Source organism: Prunus avium, chromosome 1 (assembly GCF_965620075.1).
Source record: "Prunus avium chromosome 1, drPruAviu1.hap1.1, whole genome shotgun sequence".
Classification (NCBI taxonomy): Eukaryota; Viridiplantae; Streptophyta; class Magnoliopsida; order Rosales; family Rosaceae; genus Prunus; species Prunus avium.
In genome coordinates, this window is record NC_142284.1 from 34,503,686 (window position 1) to 34,526,478 (window position 22,793).

Genomic DNA, 22,793 nt, shown 5'->3' on the forward strand with positions numbered 1-22,793 from the left:
CTCCAGTGCAGGGTTTTCTTCGAGATGCCACAAAGCTAGACAGCTTGAATGCACTGCTTGCTTGTAGCTGTGAAGGGCTGTGGGGTCTTTCTTAGCAATCTCCCAACCCTTAACAGCCGATGCTTATCCGAAAAGTTAACCTTAAAAAAATTAAGTAATGAAAAGCACTGCACATTCAAAAGCCTGCTTTTGATTTTTCTGCTTCCATCTTTGATCTTTCTGAACCCTTCCCTTTGATTTCCTCTAAGAGAACTCTTTGCTAGGTACAAAGTATGCGGTGCGACTTTATCAAGCTACCAAATATTTTAAAAATGGCAACCAATTATGCCATTCCAAGAATTTGATTCAGTACAAGTCTAAACTAAACTCTCAGTGAAATACTTGGTCTTATTTCTCAATTTTTATGTTTGATTTGGAAGCAAAATAAAGTGAATGGTTCTCTAAATCTTACTAATTCTGATGGTGCAATGGACCTCACAGTACCATAAGATAATCTGAGAGATCAGATTTTGTGTTGGTTTCCTTGGGGGTATGCATGTTCTGATTTCCTTTTTCACTTCAGTTACAGTACTTCTCTAGTTTTAAATTCCATGCATCAGCTTTCTGACAGATACATTTTAAATTACAAGTGCCTCCAAATCCAATCTAAGTTTTCCCTAGGCATTATTTTAAAGGGTTAGAGGGCATCTTTTGGGGCCAAAGAAAAATGGTTAGAAGAAAAAGAAAAAGTTGGGTACTGTACCACCAAGGAGAACTGTTTGGGTCAATTCAAAAGCAGAGGACAATAACACTTATGCTTTCTCTTAGTTTTACAACCATCATATCCTTTCCTACTAAGTCATATCATTGAATCCTGACCCTCCATATCATCTTAAATCAGCAGCCAACTTAGCTGGATTCTCCTGGCCCATGTTAAGGCCTAGCTAGCTACTTGGTTTCTTCCACTATAAATAGACACAGATATTTCATGCCATTGCAACTAGTAACAAAAACCCTCATAGCTGTAGCCAACCTTAAACCTTGCTTGTCAAGAAAACTAGAGAAACCAATTAAGCACAAGATGGGAAAGTCCTCTTCAATCTTCTCCTTCTGCAACATATTCAAGGCCTGCTTTTCTAGTAACAGCAGAGACGATACCTACTCTGACGATGGTGGTGTTTATGTTCGAAGAAGAATATGTCCAAGCGATGAAGACAGAGGAGGTTGGACTGCTGAGCCTGGCATCGACGGCAAAGCCACTGACTTCATTACCAGATTCTATGCTAGTCATGTTTCCGATCCCGAGTGCCAAACCTTTGCTGTTTGATCAAATTAAGCTAGAGATGTAGTAGTGGTTGATCAGACCAGCTGATTGTACTTCAATTTTTTGCCATGCTTCCTCCATCCCCTTCTTCTTCTCTTGTAATTTTTTCTTGGAAGTGTGCATGTAATCTGTGACTTAGTTACAATAAAATCCAGATAATAAAAATTTACAACCTAGATTCCTCCTTCAAACTTTTTTTCTTGCTTGGTTGCTTATATTTCTGTTAAAATAATCTTTATATGAAACGGTTGAAGTATTAGCAACTTGTCATCAATTACAATTCAAAGTTATTAAACCAACACATTTTACTAGAGAAATACATGCAACAGGTGCCAACACATTTTACTATATGTTGAATATATTGAAGAAAATTAACATGTATGGACAGTCTGGTATTTCTGCAGCAAAGCAATGAACTGCTGTTTTGTTCTTTCTGTCTTTTATTTTTCTTGTTTTAGTTAAAATTGGTTTGTTTGTTCTTTCATCTTGAACAGCACGCGATCGAAAAAACTGAAAATATTGTCTCTTTTGCTTGCATCTTCACCATCAAATCAATACGTATTAGAGTGCAGTTTCACCTGGATTATGTATAACTTTGCTCCTTTGCCTTTTTGGTTGGCTCCCTCTGTATATCTCCCTTTGTCCTTCTTTTTTCCTATTCTTAAAGCCACATATCTAAAAACTTAAACTGAAAAAAATGGGTAAAAGTCTCTCTTAATATCCCCAGCTGTGAAAATCAAAATCAAAATCAACATCAAAAGCTAGCATCATAATGAATTAAAGTTGCCAACTTTTCTTTTCCCATAAGAGAACTAAAGGGAAAAAAGAATTTTTGTCCACTTCCAAGTGAGCAATGATATGTACCACATAGTGTACCTGCAGGGAATATATGTAATTTTGGCATCCCTTGTAACAACAAAGCACTGTTTGGTATCTTGAATGAGAAGATAGCTAAATTCAGTGCCGTGCGTTTTACGTACTCATAAACAAACAGCCCACATTACTCAGAATAGTTAAAGTCTTTAATCATAGAAATTAAGTTATTAACCCATGAGATTAAGTGAGATGTGCTGCCAATTTCCAATTGAAGAAAGAATAAACAGAGCTCTGGTTTTGGGTCTAAGAGACTAAAATGGCAGCAGGAACCTAATGCTTGTGGTTTCCAACTCATGGCTAGTCCAAGAAAAAACCAAACACCTTGAAAAAGTGTCTAGGACAATATAAAAGTGTTTTGTTTTGCTATTTTTACTTGCTCTTTAAGGATTCTAACTGCTCTTCTGAATTCTCTCTCTTTCCATTGAGGTGAAAGAAGCTACAATCAATATGATAAGCTAGGCAATGGCATGCCAGGCTAAAAGTAACTCTCACTGGGTTCTGTTTCTTTTTCGCAGCTACATGATAGGAGAATCATCTAAATGCATTTGGACCGTCTAAAGATCCCTTTATGAAGACCCTTTTATGGTTCTAACATGTGCATCTTTAAAGCGGTATTGTCTTCAAAGCCTTTCTACTCCACTATATGTGATTAGTTAACTTGAATGTATTTTCTTATTATACATAAGATGAACGCATGAAAACATAATAAACCATAAGTAACTACAGTTTTAATGAGATTTATCGATGTAAGTAATTTGTATAAAGTTCTTGTGTGTTATGTTTTAACTGGACAATGTCTGTCACTCATCCTACCACACAGCAGGGAAGTTCCCATTCAAGTATTTATATCGTGAGGGAGAGATGTAAATCACAAATTATAGGCATTATACTTGTGATTGAGATCAAACTAGGTTAAGATCTATGGGAAGAATTTAGAACATGTTTTTACTAGAACAGGATTCCAGCACTATTTTATTTAGAAAATCAAAGTTATTGATATAAAAATACCTAGAACTTTCGAGGGCCTATGCATGGGCCCAACCTTAATCCCCAAACCTTTGGTTAGGTTATCCAAATCAAAATCTAAATACCCACAGACACCCAAGTGGTTTATCCCCCAATAATGCAACAAATGCAGAGTGCATGGCATTGGCCCAAGAGGTCACAGAACCCATAGCCTGCAGGGAAATTACCAATTAGCATACACACAAAAAGACCATAGGATTAACAAAATTGATGCTTTGCATAAAGAACAAAAAGTTACCCTTTTCTCTATGAAAGATGTCCCTTTTATTTATTTATTTTTTTAGGTCAAATTGTGACCACCTCCATGAAACATTGAAACGCTATAGCTATGCTTATATTAAATCATGGTTCACAAACAATGATGCTCAAGTTTGGTGAAATATTTAATTCTATTGGGGTTCTAAATCCCAGACAAATCAGTCTACACTCTACAATTAACCTGCGATTGAGGGCATATCAAAACTCAGAGCCATCAGTTTGGGCAGTGCTCTGCGATTTTTTCCCATTACTTTAGTGTTCATATTCAGTCTAACACTCTACAGTTCTGGTTGGACTTGCCAAAGATTCTTTCATCATTTTAAATGGATCTCGCAGTAAAAAGAGGCTTCAAAGTTCAAAGTTTGAACACTTGAAGAGAATCAAGTCCACGGCCTTTACTGGTCTTGTATGTTATCATTCCTTATAGGAAAAAAAAAATTGTTGGCTTTGGAGATTTTTTTCTTTTTTTTTAATACAAGTGATATTGAGGGAGAGGAAATCAAGCCTACACTCTTAACTACTCGAGTTACAAGTCCTTTGCGGCTTTAGATTTTTGGTAAAACTCCAACATGCAAGTTTATTTTAGCAATTAATTGCGCCATGTGGAAGATCCCCAAGGTTTATGTTCTAAATTAAACCCACAACACTGCCTTTTAAGTCATATTAGAGCATCTCCAATGGTAGTAGCAAACCAAAACTTTTTAAATTGAAGTTTGTTGACCTACGTGGCAATTTGAAAAACTTTGCTTGCTATAGGGCTCGTTATGCCCGGCCCAAAATTGTTGGGCTTGGGTCGACTAGCCTTTCACCAAAAAATCAAAGTCCAGGCCCGCCCCATGGGCTAGGCTTTCAATTAAATAACATTTCAACTTTGACTTGTCAAATTTTCATCACATTCACTTTTAACATCTTCACTAGCTGCCATCCAATCTGGTCTTGATGCTCTATTGTTCATTAATTCTTCGAAGCATTGCTCATCTTGTGTTGCATCTTTCATCCTTAAATTTGCTAAGGCCCAGTCTTTCAAGCAAATTAATGCTTCTATTGTCTTTGGACTCAAATTGGCCCTCTTCTCATATACAACTTAAATTGGTACTTAGGTGACGAGGGGTAAATTTAACGACACAAACAAGACACAACAACACAACAATCTACACACACTTTAGACCTTGACCATATATACACATATGACTAGTCAACTGCCAGCCATGAACAACCACAATCAAGAGAACACACAGAGTATGCCACAAGGTACCTGCAACCCTAGAAGATTACTAGTGACAACCTAGGCACTCAGAGGGACCCGTCAATCTAGGCATCCCCTGTGCTAGCAACAACTATGGTGAAAGTGTGTGAAATCATCATTATCAAGTAAACAACAAACAGCAGATAAAGATGACTAGTCAACCACCAAGAACACAAACCCAGAAAAATTTACAGATATGCAAAACAGAATTTGTTTACCCAGAAACCCACCATTGGGAAAAAAACTGGGAGTCATCAACCGACCAAGCAATCTACTAAGTAGAAAAAGATTCTTACAAAGGAAACACAACCAAGCTCAAGAAACACCTAGATCTATTTAGGAAGATGAGCTATACCTCCTTCGTGCAATCTTCTTCTCCAACTTAGCAAAACTTGAAACTCAGTTCTTCATGGCAATGGCAGCTCCTTCTCCAGCTCGTTCATCCCATGGAACTAGCTTGCAAGCTCCAACTTAAACCGAAACCAAAATTTGGATTCAAAGGAGAATGACCAATTTCTTCAAGAAACCATACTCTTGAAGAAATCAGTCTTGAATCTGACCTAGATATAAATGAGAGAGTGATTTAAGTAGCTAGATGCAAATTCGTGTTTCAAATGCAGTTTTTCAAAAAGAAATCAATTGGAAAAACTCATGGATGAAATATATGGTTCTCTCTTGAGGAAGAAAAAGAGAAAGATGGCAAGCCAATCTTTCCAAAACTTCCACACAAAAGAGACAGCTACCAAAAGAGGAATTCACTAGCCTTTACAGACAAAAATTCCCTTAGGTCAGAATGACACATGGCAGCAGAGAGAGAAAAGAGAATAGGACAAAACAATTGGTTAACCAGCTGGAAATCCTACAGAGCAAGGATGACTAGGCATGAGAGAAGCAGATGACTAGTCATCATTTATGAAAACAGTTTAATGCAATGATATGCAATGCATGATTTACCTTTGACAATTTGCTTAAGCCTCCATAGGATAGTAGCTGGTTAGGCACACCAAGAGATGAAGTTCTTAGTCTAAACTTGAGCTTGAGTAAATACAATGATTGTCCTATTACAAAGTTGTCAAGGGAACCCAAAAGAAAAACTCAAAATTCATATATTAACAACAACTCTACCATCTGCACTAAACCATGATTTTGATACTACAGTGGAAGTTGGAATAGTTAGCAAATCACGAGCCATAAGGGAAACAATAGGATATAGTGATTGATTGCTTTTCCACCAACCCAAAACACTAAACTGATTATCATCATCAACCTCTATTGTTGGTATATCAATGAAATTGTAACTCGGAAGTAGCAATGGAAGAAGAAAAAGAAGAAGATAGCTTTGCCCTTTTCAAGCCTTGCATAGAGAAATTTCTCATAATAGGATAGCTATAGAACCAGGAGCTTGGCTCAAGGTACTTGAAGTTACAATTGAAGTTTGCACATTTTGACCCACATCAGACATTACACTCTTCTTATAGATATCAAATAACTGAAATCATAAAGTTTTGAGTCAATGGTTAATTGATCAATGCCATCATCTTTAACCATTCACCAATTGCAAATAATTTAAACCTAGGGTCCATAATAGTAGCAAAGCAAAAAACAGTAGGAAACTCAGCCCAATACTTATCAAAGTTCACTTTCATTTTGTGGGGGCTTTTTCATTCCGGCAACTACAAATGGGTTGGGCTGCCGTAAGGAGCAAATTGGTGAAATTACCCCCTGTGTCTGAGTTCAAGAATCATACCCCAAGAATGCTTCGAAAGGGTAGTGGAGCCTTAGGAAGCACCCTAGTTATCTTCACCAACAAAAACAATGATCGCTCACAGATAAATTCTTAGCTTGGCATGAGAAGCTTGTGGGATGAGAGCAAAGCAATCATGAGTTTAGCATTAAAGAGAGAGAGGGCTGTGAATTCCTATGAGAAACAGGGGTTCTAAGGAAAGGGGAAGGATTCTAAGAAGGTTTGTTGAAGAGAGAGAGAGAGAGAGAGAGAGAGAGAGAGAGAGAGAGAGAGAGAGAGAGAGAGAGAGAGAGAGAGAGAGAGAGATGGAGGGTATAATGGGTGTGTTGAGTAGTTTCCGGCAACTTGACGAAAACTCTGTCAAGATCTGGAATAGCTTGCCAGAAGAGAAAATTGGAGGAGATAGAGGAATATGGCTCGAAATTGAAGGGTTTCAGAGGTGAGAGATGATGCTTGCTCTCTGGGTATGGTTTGCTTGCCTTCGACTGAGTTGTCTTTCAATGGGTAGGAGACACCCCCTTTTATAGCCGCTGGAAGCTCCTCCTTCCCAAGAAACCCTAATGGCTTTTCTCCAATTTTGCCAAGTCTCCTCCTTCATTTCTCTTCTCTCCCTTTGACTCATCCTATTTTGTGAAATCCTTTTCTGTCCAAACACACAAAGACAAGATTTTTGGGAGCTCTAAGGCTTCCTCCCCTATTTCATGGCAAGGTCTGGTAAAGGAAGGAGATAGATAACGTTGGCTGGTCTGAAGGGTGTTTTGCTCAAGTATCCCTTGGTTTTTTTGATGGCTTGCGTTGGGTTTGTCTTTGGCCATGTGTTGGAGTCTCCCAACAGCCTGAGCGTACAAACATCTCTTGGTTTTCTATCATGGTTTCATTTCAAACCATGTGCTGGAGATTTTTTAGATATTTTCTAAGCCACTTGGGCCAACTTCTAAAGTGATAGACTATTTTTACTAAGGTGATGGGCCACTTTTCTAAGGTAATGGGCTAGCTTTTTCTCTCTTTCATGCTTACCCACATATTTGGGCTCAAGAAATGAGCTCGAGTTTTGGGGCTCCCAAGCAACCCAAAACTTCCATTTCTCAACTCATCAATAGGCCTCATGAATGCTCGTAACCATCCATACCACAACCCACTCAGCAAGCCCCGGGCATTTGCGTGGCTTGAGCCCACTTAAGCTTGTAGCGTGGCTAGGTGTAAAATAATGATTTTCCGCTTGGCATGGCATGTCGATTGGCGCGCTTGAATTTTATCGCCTTTGAAAAGGTATATGATGTTTGACAGGATAATTAGCATGGGCTCGTAGAGTCAGTGCATTTAATAGACTCATTTCAATTCTTAGCGTGACGGATTGTATGTTTATTTGGCATGGCACATGGATTGTGACTCATGCGAGCGTGCATGACAGACTTTTGCGGGCCCAAATCGGGTTTCTTCTCAGTAAGGTATCGCACTAGGCCAGGAATATATTTGGGCCTAACCTTGGATTTTTTGGGGCCTCAACATATTTCAGTCAAAGTACCCTTAAAAACAGTAAATTCAGAATATGCAGCAAGCAAATGATGCATGAATATCTATCAAATAATTAATAACACGACTTGAAGTAGGATAATACACACCAGAAAATATCTTTGTTGAAGAATAAAAAATTTGTAAAAACCCACTAACAAGTTGAGCTATTGTCCAATTTTCTTCATTAGATACTTGTAAAATACAAGAACGTGATCATTTACCTTTTGAACATACCTATGCAAAGGAGCTTTATACTCTATAGCAATACTCAAAAGCTCATAGGCAGACAGCTATGGGGCACATCATTGTCTATATTTTTCTTTCCCATATTGAAATCATTACAACATTTCACCCAAATTTCATGTCTCTTATTAGATCAATTCATGCTACATACAATATCAGTAATTTTATCAATAGAGGGAGATAAAACTTTAAGACCATCTTACACAATCCTTGCACAATCAAGTTTAATATATGACAACAACCAAGTACATTGGAGTCTGATTGTTGGGGTCAGGGGCCAATGCCGCCATAAAATTCTAAAGTTTTCCCTTTAATCTCTCTCAATTTTTTTAATTAAGATAGAGAAGAAAATCACAAGATGCTCATATCAGTATTGCCAAATAGAGGTAATGGAGGTGAAGAAACAACATTGGAGGCTGACATCTATACCACATTCTCTAAAAACATCTATCTCAATTGTTCGTTGAAGACTTTCTTGTTTTGATTTTGAATTTTTATGGTTACAACTTAGAACATAAAATAATCTATTAATCACAAACAGTTATCTAATTTAATCAGTGCTTAGTTACTCTGAGTCTTTGGAAGATTAAATAAAATCCTTCTGGTTGTTAGGTTTTGCACATGTTCTTGTATTAAATTTGTTCTCTATAGAGTTATCACAAGGAATCATAAACTATATGTTTTATATCCAGAAGCAACATCTAATAAGACTAATTTAATCACACTCTTCATACATGATGACCCAAAAAAATTGCTTAATCTCATCGCCCTTGTGCTCCAATTAATTAATTAGTCAAGCATAAGCATTATTTTTTTTATTTTTTCATACAAGTAATATTGAACGAAGAAATTCAAACACAAGATCTCAATCGTAAAAGTAACTATTTCTTAACCATCTGAATTATAAACTCCTTACATTATTATGAAAATCCAACTCAACCCAACCCAAGTGGGAAGTGAGAGCGATGGGCATTGATTGAAGCAAATTACAAATATGAAAGTATGTGGGGACAACTTTTCCATTGCTTTGAGAGACACACACACATGATTGCGTGGAGCAGCTGAGAGCCTCAAAGTTGTGATGGCCTAAAAGTTGAGGCAACGAACCAAACCAAACCAAACCCCGATTGTACTATCTTGCACGAAGTTGGGTCGGGTTAGTTGGTTGGCCTGTCCGTATAATCAAAACCTCCTTTTCTTTCTTATTTTTCTTCTTGCACTTCTGCAAAATCCAATTTCAATTTCAGCTGCAAACTTAGACCTCACAAGCCTTTTGCAATGCAACTTCTTCCACCACCACTCCTTATCATCATAATCTTTGTGTCAATTATTACGTGGGTCGTCTGTGCTTCCTATGAGTCTTGTCAAAGAAAAATCCAAGAGAAAAAAAGGACAAAGCATATTTAAAGAAGAAGAAAAAAGGCACCAAGAAGTGAAAAAGACATGCGCATAGATTAGCAAAAACCAACACCATCCATTGAAAAGTTTTCAGAAAAAATCCAAAAACAAAAACAAAAACAAGGACCGACCATCAATTTAGTGCACAAACATGCAGTCTGCTCTGTCTACATGTGAAAACTGTCCGCCAATCATCCTTCTCAGTTATTGTTTAATCAAAAGATCCACTCATAAACTATGATTAAAAAAATATTTTATCAGAGGGTAAACTGCCATTGTGAGCATGTGAGATGCAAAAATCAAAGGGGGGATGAACTTTCACACTGCATGAAAATTTTACATGAGAACAAGTGCTCAGCTCAGAGACATAACAGAGCATTTTAAGTTTCTAAAACAAATATTAATCTATTGGGTTGTTGAGAGTCCAAGGAATTGCTAAGCCTTGACTTAATTTAAAACCATTTTCTTTTTCTTAAAATTTTAGCAACATGACCCTCTTGGGTTGCTAGAAAAACACATTATGCAAAGAAGATCATGTGTACCCGCCGCTAATAGGGCAAATATTGCTGCCTTGAGACCACAATTTATCAATTTGATAATGGTAGGGTAATGTTGTGACATTAAATCATGTTGCCTATGGAGTGTGTATATGCTTTGTCAACCCATGATTAAAATCAACGCACCACTAATCCGGTTTTATTAGATATTAATCAAAGTACGGTTTGATCCCGGATGGATCCATTAATCTAAGTAACTGAATTTAAGCATAAATTAATGGGTTTAATTAGTTATAAGCACACAACATGGTTGGGTTGGGTATATGTCATGAGAGCATAATATACAGAGGCTGCAAATAGATTTGGCTGTCTTGGTCAGTCTTTCTGCCTACCAAGGCATGTGGGGGTCATATAAATGGGACATAATAATAATAATAATAATAATGGATAATTAGGCCTGTTCCATAATCATGTATAAAATATCTCACATTACTAGACCAAGAATTTGCAGCAATGGGTGGGGGTTCTGGGGGCTCACTCAGTCAAAGGTTAGCAGAAACACTTGGGTGTGGATTTCTCTACCCTAGACTAAGATGAGTGACAAAAACTGTACAGTCAAAACATAACTTGTATAATAGAATCTCAATCATATATACAAATTTGTAATACATGTTATATTTTACGGGAAATCTCGTCTTAAGTGATGGCAAAACTCACTTTGGGGTCCAATTAAATTATAACATGTATTACAAATTTGAAATCTTAAAGAAAAACTTGCAATATACATGCTACGTTTTAACATGACATTGATTGTCACTCATCTTATAATGTGGCGAGGATGCCCGCACCCAAATTTTTCTCAATCAAAAAGTCAAGAAAGGAGCAAAGTAATTGGCTAATTGCATTACTTCTAAGGGGGACATATAAGCATGCAATGCAATCATTATCATCAAACAAAAAGATCGTAATGCAATACAATGTAATAGTAAAGGTGAGCAGAGTCAATTAGGTGATGGGGTCTAAAAGCCTTGGTGAAAAGGCAATTTGGTTAGCTTATTATGTGACAATGAAAGAAGAGAGAAAGAGTAAGATGGGCAAATCCCATAATATACGTCACCTTCAGAAAAGTAAAGGGATTCACGTGTTAAGGGTCTAAAGGGTAGGGAAGGGAAGGGCCTGTTTGGGAGCGTGCGCCATGTGCTTTGGTGCAGTCGGCGACCTTGGTGAGATGAGATAAGAAAAATAAAAAATTTATAAAGAAAAAAGAAAAAGAGTGATGTTGCTCTAATCTCAAAAGGCCCATCTCACGGATCTTGCCCCTCTCTTTCTCTCCACCTCCTATATATATATATAATATAATCACACCAGCTCTCTACATCTAGATAGCTGCATAAAAGGCCTTGAGAGATTTCAGTCATCTGGGTCCAAAATATTCTAAACTCTGCTACTGCTCTGCAACATTATCAGCCTCTACATTGATTGGAACACCAATTTTGAAAAGCACACATGCCTTCTTGGAAAAAAACCATCACATCTCCATTCAGGAAAGCTTGCACTTTCTTCAACCAGCAGCCAGGCAGAGATCAGAAGAAATCCCAGCTGCAAGGTACATACATATTAATATTACCACTTTTCTGAAATGTTCTCTTGTTAGACTTACATTGGCAATGTAATGAGACGTTTATGTTGTTGGATTATGAATCTGGACCAATAATATGGCTAATTCTTATTAGAACACGTGGTCTAAATTCACAGTCTGACAAACAAGTCTATCGGATAATGATATGTATTGATGCCAATTGTATATGAGTCATAATATGGAACACAGTGAGTGATGTGTTCTTCCATGATGTTATGAACAGGGAGTGAAAGTAGCGTGATGGCTCTGCATGGTGAAGTGATGGCATGCTCATATGAAGATGTTCAGGTGATGTGGTCTATTCTGGACAAGTCCAAGCCCTCAGCCTGCAACATCACTGCTTCTTAACACAGATGGATGGCTATGGCTAAAAAATAGGCCAATATCCATCCCCAAAAACCAAAACGAAAAAATACCGAAAAAAAAAAAGAAGACCCAATTCAGCAATTAGCATATCTGTGTATACCATTTGGGTCATGCTAGCTTGCGTCATTTTGGTTCTCATGAATTACTTGTAGATAGAGATGTGTTAGATGATCATCTTGTTCAGCTGTTCAAAACTACCAAGAAAAAAAAAAAAAAAAAAAGGGGGGGGATTTGTGAGGCTTAATTGTAAAATTGCCCCCATTACAAGAAAGTTTTAGGCAATCCCTGTGATTAAAGATCACAGTGAGATTTATTAATGGAAATTTAGAAGAAAAAAAAATTTAATCAGCTTCTTCTTCTTCTTCTTCTTCTTCTTGTTTCTTTGTAGTTTACCATCTTATCTCTTCTTTTTGGTCCTCAAGTAAGACTTGCAGCGTCACAATTTTGCATGGTCAACTGACTTGTTTTACTGTGTAGTCCTTTTTTTTTTTTTTTTAGGAAATATAGTGCAGATTATTTGTTGGATAACTAATTCGAATACAGTAAGAGTCAGAAGTTTTTGTATGGGCAATTGACAGAACAAATCAAACAAAGTGAATGGGATTTCTATGAACAAATCAAAAAGCTCCCAACTACTTTTTTCTGCTGTTTAATAAAAATCCAACACATTGCTTTTGTAATAAATATGATGTGCTTCTTGTGACTGCTAGAAAACAAATTTAATAGGCCAAACCAAAAATTTCCCATCTACTCACAATGCCAAACATGAGATAATGGGCAAGTTGTTTATTATATCCACACAAAACAAAAAATACTATTTAATGCTTGGTTTTCATCTTCATTTGCAATCTACCTTTTGGGAAAAACATATTCCAATTGCAAAGGGTATAACACTATTTTGCTATTCTCCGTTAATAATGTTATGCCACATGGGAGTGTTATCACACCAGTCATAGCATTATTAATTGGGCTATCCCCGTTTTATGGGAGTCTTTCCTTTTATTTTTCTTGTATGACAAAAAATCTGACAATTTCACGAAAAACAAAAAGAAAATCTGACAATCAAAATGCACACTACTTTTGCGATTCAAATCCAAGTCCAACCCCCCAAAATTACAAGGAAGTCTACGATGTTCTAACATTGGTTTTGATGCAGGCACAATTTTGAAGCTCGAGTTTTCGATATTTTGAAGACATTGAAGTTTCGGATAAGTAGAGTTGATGGAGACAGAAAATAGAAGATGAGAGTCAAAAACCTTTTTTTCTTTTTTATAACCCATTTGTCATGCAACTACACAAAAAACAATAACGTGACCCTTGCATTTGTTATTAATCTTATAATCTGTCCAAAATAAAAAATGAAGCTAGGAACAGTGAAGCAGGAATTTTGGAGGAAACTGGTGGAGCAAAGAAAATGTACCAGTTGGATCTATTAAACAAAGGTACAATCTCAGTACACGAAGGCCGCCCTCAAAATTGTCCAGTCAGGCAGTTCCTCATTTGATCAAATTATTGGACCAATCAGACTCAAAGTCGGTGCCTTTACAAAGGGTCACCCAAATTGACTTCAAATTTGCATTGGTTGATTTGTGTGTACGGCCCTATAGGTTCCAATTCAGGAGTCAAAAGCAAGGAAATTTAGCTATGGGTAGGCTCCAAAGTCCATATCCATGCATGAATTGGGGGGTTTTGGATCGTCACCACTTTCACACTGGTCGAAAAATAATATCCACCAACCTGCTTCTTCTTTTAAAACCACCATCACCAAGACTTGGATGGATATGAACGAATCTGTCTTCTTCTTCTTCATCTCCTTCCTTTTAAAGATCAAATTGTCCTGTTGTGGCAAGTGGACAAATGAAGATGATATCTCAAAGCCGATAATGAATGATAGGAAAAGTAATTGCATCAAGAGTTGACTTTGGAAGACAAGGACACAAGCAAAACTGCCTTTTTATGCATTTAAATTCACAATGCAAGTTATGGGAATTCCTGCAACCATTGTACACAATCGGCCTCTTACATCCAACTCTTCACATGCTGATCACGGGACAAATGGATTTGAGACATCCAGTCCAATGGTTATAGGGAAGATTTTCTTCATATGTGGAGGGGCACCTTGCAGGCTTTGAGAAATGAACTTAGAGAACCAGAATTGGTGCCAAAATGACTGAAAATTTTCATCATGCAGAGAATTCAGTCACCTCACGAGTCAACTAAAGTACCCTATTTCATTAGTCGTAGAATTTGGACTCCTAGTTAGTCACCTACAGGTGCCCTATACAAACTACAAGTAAAACCCTCACAGTCGTGTTCATTCACCGAGTAAGCCTTTCTTCTTTTGCTTGAAGGGCATCCACTTCCTCGCTAGATAGAAGATCAACAATGGGTTCGTATACATCCCACTCCTTTCTTTTCCTGATAAATTTGGGAGCAAAGTGGCAAACCACTATCAGTATCTCAGTTTTAACCTTTTTCTAACAACTCTATCAACTAAAAGAAAAAAGTTAAACACACAGTACTGAATTTAACCATAATCAGAGGGTTAAAATGAAAAACCTTGATATTGAACACATAATATAGGGGGCACTATCATTGGGAAGTACTTGTAACATTGAGCTCAACCTTGAACTGTTTTACTTCACTTACAAGGATGGGTGCATGTAAGAACTTAATATCCATATGTATTTTGACAGGTTTAAACCCATTCAAGCAAAGTATTGACTTTAGTTTCTTCAAGAGCTTTGAAGGGGGTAAAGTATCAGAATGAAGGTTTCATTTTTCCACTGTTTATGGGGACTTCAACATGTTAAATTTAGGCAAAAAGTCACTTTTGATCCCTGTAGTTTGTCACTTTTACCACTTTGATCCCTGTAGTTTGTTGACTGAATTGCCCCTTCACCACTAACAGAATTAAACAAATTTGACAGAAATTGAGAATTGTCCTTGAATTGCTTCAAATTGAAACTACAGGGGCAAAATTGACCAAATTGAAATGACAGGGACCAAAGTGGTAAAAGTGACAAACTACAGGGACCAAAAGTGACCTTTTGCCTTAAATTTACAGAGTGGTTGATAGAGGATTTAGTAAGTAGCTATATGCAGATGAAACAAAATTTTAATTTTCAAAATAAATAAGATACAGAACATAGGCCCATTGCCTTGTTGCCAAAGCATTTTTCTCCTTGAATTAGATCGAAACAAGAGTGAGTTGGTGATTATGAGTAAAGTTGTTGCTATTGGAACACTAACAGTAAATTTCAAATGTAAGGCGTGAAGATTCATTCACCTATAAGTTCTTCTGGCAAGCCAAACACAGAAGACTACTCTTGATTGTGCTAAAAGAAGATAAGCTGTTGGGATCTGTAACGAGTGGAAGATGATTTTAACCCATAGAATTATATTAAGTATGCCAACATATCTTCTGTCTTAGGTCAAGGTTATAGCATCTCATATGCCACGGAAATTGATTTTAAATATTAAAGAAAAAGTGTTTTGAATAAATGGTAATTTCATAGTATAGCTATCCCAGGAAGATTTACTGAAAATATATGATCTTGGTTGTCGGAAGGCCATTAAAAGGTGTCTGTACCTTAATGAAGATATTAAATTCCCATGTTGAACCCTAGGGAATTGCGTCCCTGAACACTACTGGAAAAACTAGAAAACCAAACCTATGGAGTGAAGAGGGGCCTAAATATCACTGGCCACAAGACAAACATAAACTCCAAAGAACAGCAATGGTAGCATTTTTAACATAAACAATGAAGCTTTCCAATTTAAGAAATTCCCAAAACCTAGCATAGTTAGAAGACATACCGAACAACACTAGATTTGTGACCGAATAACTTCACCAGGTCCAATCCAGTACTACCTGCTTTACTGAGAGAGAGAGATTCGGAGAGAGAGTTAATGACATATATACTATCATGTAGGCTTTACAATGTATATATCTTCCTATCCTAAAATAAATTGTGTTCAACAGAGGGGGCAAAAAATAAATTTTATTCATTCTTCATTTTATTTTAAAAAAGTTGAACACACAAACCTGACTGGAGTATACTCAGCCCCTCGGCGTCCCTTTTTGCTTATTCTGTTTTCTCTTGCTGATGCTACACTTTGCACTGCAATCTAGAAGATGAAACAAAAAAAAGACCATAGTAAGTGAATCCATATAAAAAATTCATTCACATGACTTGCATAATGTAACTCATATAAAGGTAGCATAATAAATGCACAATAGTTCGAAGAAGCAACAAAATCTAACCTCATACAGTTGTTCCCTAATTGAAAAGGCAATTGCAGGCTGCAAAAAGAGAATCACTTCTGTTAGCAAAACTGAAAAGACATCAATATTCCAACTTTGACACAAACCAAAAGCCTTTGCATTTGTTTAAAAAACTGATACGATGACTTACCCCCACTTCAGGATCTTGAATACCTAAATCTGCGCAGAATGTTTTAGCAAACTCTTCAGGATCACTTTCAAAGTTGTTCAAGTCCTGAAATCCCTCGAAACGAATGAACCCAAGTGTAAGAGCAGGAGGTATTGAAAAGATAAGATGAAACAAACGACTGTTGAAGCTCACCCATAAAAACTGGTCCCTAATGAGAGTATGGTTCACTCGAAGATCAAGCTGAGAATAACACATCACAGTTTTGTTGATAAGCAAAAAGCATTGAAAGTTTGCCACTTGCCAGAACAGATAATCAAGTTATAATATGATAAGGGGTAACCTTAATTGGCACAATCCTCTCGCCCGGGTACATATCTTGGCCTTCCAACGACCGAAAGTCTGCAATCTGTGACTGATCAGAGAACATGGTCATAAGCTATCAGTGTTTAGTTTTCAGTAGAAACTTTGATGGGAAAATTTGACATAGTTGAAGTGCCAACCTGAATGGCAGAAGCCATGACTGTAATGAAACCCGGAGGAAGCTTCAAGTCTTTTGCTGTCCTTCTCGCAAACACCACAATCTCTGAGTCAGGGTCTGCCATCAATCACCACACAACAAAACCCATAATTAACTTCTGCAAACTGGGCAAGAGTCAAATTTTAAATATATTTTTTTTTTAAATGAAGAAAATCCAACTTCTACCAGATGGGTTCCAAGTGAAAGTGTCTTTGAACTTTTGGCCATCGACATCGAGGTCCAAGCGAATCGGTACTAAATTCTGGGCTGTTGGCCTGTCCATTGTAATTTGTATACATAAGGTAAATTTGGCAATAATTCGTAGAAGAAAACCAAAACACTTGAGAGAAAACGGAAAAGAACAGAAGAAGAATAAGATGCAAGAAACTCACATCCTAAACTTGACAGCGCCTTTGTAGGAACTCGACGCCTGACCTTTCATGGCTTCTCCCTCCTTCAACCAATTTTAGATTTCTTCAGTTAATTCGGAGCGGCTGACATGCCCGACCCGATTCTTCTTCTTTTCTTCGGTCCGAGTCTCGGAGATTCTTCCTCTTTATAAAAACCCTCCCTACTGCTTTCTTTCTTGCACTCTTCAACGGGCTTGACGAGCTGCGGGTAAATTCAAACCCGACCTTCCAGGACCCGCTAACAGATTGGATTGGGCCGATCCTACCCGCCAGTCAGTTGTGGTTCAATAGCGTAACGAGTTGGTTAACAAACAAATGGACCTAATAATCGAGCCTCAATGCCAAATTGGGCTGGCTATGTTTTGGTTTTTTTTTTTGGTTGGATTCAAACCCGAGACACCTCCTTATATTGGTTAGTCGAGTTTTATTATTGTTTTTATTGGGCAAGGTAATATTCTAAAGGACTTTTATGTTCAACGGTCCTTGAACAAACCTGATTCGCATTTTAATCTCTCAATTTCCAAAATAATTCCGTTATCCTTTAATTTCACTTTTGATTACATTATTGGTTCTTTATTGTTAAATGCAGGGGTAAAATAGTCTTTTATGATGTTTTTAGTTCCCACCATTCTAAAAACCCATCTTCCCTTCCACACCTCCCTGTAAACCACCCTTCTCTCCCCTCCACCATGCTCCCCACCTCCTTCATCACACGGCAAACCCACCACCCCTATCTACCTCGTCCCCCCCACCCCTCCCTACCTGAACCCCTCACCCAACTTGACCATTTCCACTTCCAGACCAAACTCACCATTTCACTTCACCAACCACTCACTCCAGCCACAACCCACCCACACCCCCTTCATCTCCCATATACCTTTATTAGGGCATAGAAATAACCAAATCTGAGATGAATTCACAAAAAAAAAATAGAGATATTTAGTCATATACCCATTCTTAGCACTAATAATATAGATAAACTGTATACCATTTAATTTTTATAAACAAACTCAAAAAATGACAGCTAACCCTATTGAATTTAATTTTGATTATTAAATTACTTTGATGCCCTATTGAGTGTTTTGGGCTTTTTTTATGAGGTTTTGAGGTTGGGTTTGTTTTAAGAAATCAATGTCAGTTTTGTAATTTAAAAGAAGTTAAAAGCTTTTTTGTTATGTTGTAAATGAGTTTCGGGTGTGTTTCTAAAATTTATTTCATATATGGTTTTTTTATAATTTGGGCTCCTATATTGGGTATAATAGTGAATCTCCCAAAAAAAAAATCTAAGATAAACCAAAGCTTCAGAATGGAAAAAGATGATAAGATGTAGAGAAAGATCCAAAATATCAAAGAGAAATCAAGAATGTTGAAAGACGAATTGGAATCAAAGGGAAAATGAGGTAGTTAACTAATCCAATTATCACTAAGAACAAAATCTGCTACAATCCTTAGTATGAAGTGATTTCGTGGTTCATACCAAAAACAGAAGTGATTTCATGGTTGCATTCTCTGCTTCAGATTTTATTAGTTTTTAGTTTTTTTTAAATGGTCCATCATTTTTATTATTTTTAAAAATATTTTTTTTTAATATAAATACATGTGTTATCTTGTTAGTAGGCCACATCATCCTTTAAAGAGGAGAGACAAGTAATTTCCGTTTTTAACTCTCAATAGTACACCATGTGTCATGCACCTGCTCAAAATTGGCAGAAAAAGCTAACGAAATTGACGTCAGGACTAATAATGCAATCAAAAGTGAAGTTGAAGGACCACAGGAACCATTTTGAAAATTGAGGGACTAAAATGCGAATAGAGTTAAAGGTCAAAGACCATTAGACCTAAAAACCCTATTCTAAACTATTCTAACTTATGAGGAGGGGATCCCAACTTATGTGCGAGATCATAACCCAAATCTACATATATTGGTTCTTGGTTTAAGGGTTGATGGATGGTATTGGAATCAACTTAATTCAAATATTATATTTATTGTGGTAAGTTTTAATTATTGAAATCAAACTTATAAGAATTGGGGTATACCAATTACAGTAGAACGTATACATTAGAATTTCTCCTTAAATAAGGAGAATACTTTGGTTCATTCTCATAAAAGTAGTTATATCTACTAACATGTTAATCACAGTTTAACATGTGCACATAATTTTATTTTATTTTTTAATTTTGTATATTTAATAAGTTATTATTATGTATATATCTAACTATGACTTGCATAAAAGAAGCAAAGAGGAATAGCTCCTCCCATTGTAGACTGCCAAGATGGCATCATCATTGATGAGGATGACTTGGTAGCTAAACTGCCTAAACTTGGTGGTGCTACAATTTTAGTCAATAAGAAAGAGTACGTGCGCCATTTGCAATTTGCCAAAAGAAAAGAAAAAAGAACCAGTTTAGGTTCTCTCTCTCTCTCTCTCTCTCTCTCTCTCTCTCTCTCTCTCTCTCTCTCCTTGTGTGGCAGCTTAGTGGTTGGTTCACCTAATAACATTACTCTTCTGCCTGCACTAATTGAAATGGCCTGCAAAGAATAACAAGAAGAATAAACAAACAAACAAATACGTCCTCTCTCGCTCTCTCCTTTCACAATCTGACTTGTGTGCAAATATACCTACCTGCCTACCTACATATATATCTACAAAACCTCTACAAGGGTTTTGTGGGCACAAAATATACACTGAGATGAGATTATGAAGAATAGCTTCCTATTGCTTTCGAGGCACCACATGACCACATTTCACGAAATTGGGCGGTCAATATTTGCACTCGTTAACATTATTATTAGGATCAAAGTTATGATGCTTGCTTTGCAACTTTTATCTATCTTTTGAATTGATCTCTCTTCTGCAATCAAAACCATAGGAATCATGAGCATGATGGCGTGCACGTCTAACAAGCTCACACAACACAAGCCGGAACACGTGTACCCAAAGAGTCTTTGATTGAGGATCTATCACAGTTTGATAATCATCATCATCATCACATAGAGTTAAAGGCTACAGAACTTGTTGTCACAAGGGACGTGAAGAACAAGGTCTTGAGTGGCTCGGTCTGATCACGTCACACGTGCGATCACTCTCTCAAAAAAATTAAATAAAAAAGAGGGTTCTTGTTTCGCGATAATGATCGTACGGATGATGTGGTCGGAAGAATTTATCGACACGAAGACCACATCCCACCTAACAATGCGAAAGCACACAAGAAAAAATGAAGACCATCATCTATGGTCCCATATTAGCAAACCTTCCCTACCCTCATAGCATATTTTCAAAAGCTCCATGTTGTTTTCCCTTTACTTTTACTTCTAGAATAATTGGCTCCACAGAGAAAAGGAACCAAGAAAACAAAAGCAAAAAAAACGTCTACAAATACAACTGTTATTATATTTGATAATGTACAGAATATTGGATGCAGCCCCAAACTATGTATTAATCTGAATTTCTTTTGAGTATGTAGTTATGAACCACCACTAAGACAAAACTGTATCGGGGCAGAGTATATCTACTAACTGAGTCTGAGATGACCAAAAAAAAATTAACTAACTCTGTCTGCTCTGGTGATCTTCAATCTTTTCACAGTTGTCAAGAATATCCTGTGTACCAAACCCAAAATGAGAAACAAAATGTAAGGAAAACAACTATGAAAAACATGGAGAATCAAAAGTTGGTAAGCTTACTCCCAAGGCACATCTCCAACCAGCATCCAATCTCCTTCTTGATCTTCATAAGTCAGCACTTGATATTTGTCTGAATGAACATGATTTTCCTCAGGACCTGCTTCCAGATGGAAATAGCATTGAAGCTTTTCTTAGTCAAATACTGTGACCAAAATAATATGAACCCAACTATGATTTGATGTGATCTCATGATTGGAGGTCCTAGAATTTGTGTTTAAGAACAACTTACATAGAATGGTGGCCTTGAACATGAGGCTAAGAGTTGCAATCAAAGCAGCATAGCCATCATGTGCAAACAGATTCAGTTTTCTACCAATTGGAATGCCTTCCATGTAGACCTTCACAAATAAGGAGGGATGGTCTGCTTTTCCTGCAAGTCTGCTCCTCAAGACAGATTTGATTGGTGGCCAATTTATCAGTGCTTCCTCCCTGAAATGTCAACTTTGAGTCAAAACATACATACCAAGTTACAACCACAAAAGTCGATCTAGAACATATTTTGGGAAAAACCCAAGAAAACTTTTACTTTCTTCTTGTTCTTAAAAAAAAATATAATAAAATAATTTGTACATTGGTTGGTTCAATGAATGTGATATTAGCATACCCTGGGGTTGAAGTGGAAGACAAGTCATTGTGACGAGAGGGGGAGATGCTAAGGCCAAGTCTTAGATCAGTGCCCAAATCTGTTCTTGTGTTGATATGACTGTTACCATAATTGCCATTGATTTTCTGAGAAAGAGAGGAAGAAGATGATGAGCCAGCAGGCACAGGAAGAAGAAGATCAGGATGGCTGCTGCTATCTATTGAAGAAGATGATGAATGTTCAGCTCTTCCCATTTTCTACTCAGATATTAAGACTTTAGAGAGAAAAAGCCGCTATCTCAGGCCATGAATCTCTGTGCATGTATATATATATACACACACAAACTACAAAACAAAAGAGAGGGAGGCAGGCAGAGCCAACTCCCAAACAACTGAACTAGTCATAAGAAGACTCTAGTCAGTTTTTTTATCATTGATTTTGCTACCAGGGTGGGCCCACCATGCCCACTCAGCATATCCTGCGTGGCTTTTTCCTTTATTTAAAAAATTTAACAAGTGTCAAAATCATTAGTCGTAAGGAGGAGTTGCTCTTCAGTTTTAAAGAGCCAAGCTCTATTACAAGCGGTATTAGAAAAGGACTCGAAGAATCAAACCTAGTACCTTGGATGTAGGGGTAAATGCCCTTAAATACTTGATACAAGCCCTTTGTTCAATTTAATTTATTTTTTCTTTTGTTCAAGAATCAAACAACACATATAGAAAAACAAAAGTAACCACCACCTACTCAGGGCCTAAACAGGTGGAAAAAGTTCTGAAGTATTTAATTATTCTATTTTACCAGAGAAAGAAAACTTACGTACTTGTTTTGTTCTTATGGATATTTACTGCTCATCTCCTCAAAAGGAGAAATTTTTACTGCATTTTTCTTTTCACATTCTGTGGTCGTGTTTCTATATCAACATTAATCATGCTGCATGTTGGCAATCGAATTGCATGCAGGCCCTCCTTGATTATAAAGTGGAGAGTAGATAAGTGTTAATTAAATCACATTTAATGTCCCCACTTCCAGAGTTGTACAAGTTTTGAAGAGGCTGCCTCCCATTCAAATTGAAATTAGTGAGGCCTTTAAT

The 22,793-nt window shown here is 37.0% G+C and overlaps 3 protein-coding genes across 7 annotated transcripts; 1 reads left to right on the forward strand and 2 right to left on the reverse strand.

Moving 5' to 3' along the window:
• Nucleotides 1–11,377: 11,377 nt before the first annotated feature.
• LOC110755381 (uncharacterized) lies at nt 11,378–12,465 on the forward strand. The gene is made up of 2 exons (XM_021956568.2): nt 11,378–11,712; nt 11,969–12,465. The coding sequence occupies exons 1-2, from the start codon at nt 11,613–11,615 to the stop codon at nt 12,091–12,093; spliced, it is 225 nt and encodes a 74-aa protein (XP_021812260.1). The 5' UTR covers nt 11,378–11,612; the 3' UTR covers nt 12,094–12,465.
• Nucleotides 12,466–13,496: 1,031 nt separating this feature from the next.
• Nucleotides 13,497–17,593, reverse strand: BSH (transcription regulatory protein SNF5, putative (BSH)). Of its 4 annotated transcripts, none has more exons than XM_021956576.2 (10): nt 17,418–17,590; nt 17,212–17,300; nt 17,009–17,103; nt 16,849–16,920; nt 16,701–16,748; nt 16,530–16,613; nt 16,379–16,417; nt 16,160–16,242; nt 15,931–15,993; nt 13,497–13,948 (listed from the first exon to the last, which is right to left on the reverse strand). In XM_021956576.2, the coding sequence occupies exons 1-10, from the start codon at nt 17,465–17,467 to the stop codon at nt 13,939–13,941; spliced, it is 633 nt and encodes a 210-aa protein (XP_021812268.1). In that variant the 5' UTR covers nt 17,468–17,590; the 3' UTR covers nt 13,497–13,938. The 4 variants fall into 4 exon arrangements, with proteins under 4 accessions (XP_021812268.1, XP_021812267.1, XP_021812266.1 ...); XM_021956575.2 differs by lacking the exon at nt 13,497–13,948 and adding an exon at nt 14,049–14,529 and having other exon boundaries at nt 16,849–16,914; nt 17,418–17,591; XM_021956574.2 differs by lacking the exon at nt 13,497–13,948 and adding an exon at nt 14,049–14,529 and having other exon boundaries at nt 17,418–17,589.
• A 3,214-nt stretch (nt 17,594–20,807) lies between these two features.
• On the reverse strand, nt 20,808–22,088 carry IAA31 (indole-3-acetic acid inducible 31). 2 transcript variants are annotated; one of them, XM_021956561.2, is made up of 4 exons: nt 21,725–22,088; nt 21,350–21,549; nt 21,121–21,217; nt 20,808–21,036 (listed from the first exon to the last, which is right to left on the reverse strand). In XM_021956561.2, exons 1-4 carry the CDS (start codon nt 21,955–21,957, stop codon nt 20,979–20,981), a joined length of 588 nt encoding a protein of 195 aa, XP_021812253.1. In that variant the 5' UTR covers nt 21,958–22,088; the 3' UTR covers nt 20,808–20,978. The 2 variants fall into 2 exon arrangements, with proteins under 2 accessions (XP_021812253.1, XP_021812252.1); XM_021956560.2 differs by having other exon boundaries at nt 21,121–21,220.
• Between the last annotated feature and the right edge of the window lie 705 nt (nt 22,089–22,793).

Bases quoted from the DNA above. Each gene is read 5' to 3' on its own strand.
- IAA31 (XM_021956560.2), bottom strand. From the start codon at position 21,957: ATGGGAAGAGCTGAACATTCATCATCTTCTTCAATAGATAGCAGCAGC. The intron at 21,550-21,724 runs GTATGCTAATAT...TTGACATTTCAG, and splicing joins TCTTCCACTTCAACCCCAGG to GGAGGAAGCACTGATAAATT. The intron at 21,221-21,349 runs GTAAGTTGTTCT...TCCATCTGGAAG, and splicing joins GTTCAAGGCCACCATTCTAT to CAGGTCCTGAGGAAAATCAT.
- LOC110755381 (XM_021956568.2), top strand. From the start codon at position 11,613: ATGCCTTCTTGGAAAAAAACCATCACATCTCCATTCAGGAAAGCTTGC. The intron at 11,713-11,968 runs GTACATACATAT...TGTTATGAACAG, and splicing joins GAAGAAATCCCAGCTGCAAG to GGAGTGAAAGTAGCGTGATG.
- BSH (XM_021956573.2), bottom strand. From the start codon at position 17,467: ATGAAAGGTCAGGCGTCGAGTTCCTACAAAGGCGCTGTCAAGTTTAGG. The intron at 16,749-16,848 runs GTTACCCCTTAT...TGTTATTCTCAG, and splicing joins AGAGGATTGTGCCAATTAAG to CTTGATCTTCGAGTGAACCA. The intron at 14,530-15,930 runs GTATGTCTTCTA...CAAATTTATCAG, and splicing joins CACAAATCTAGTGTTGTTCG to GAAAAGAAAGGAGTGGGATG.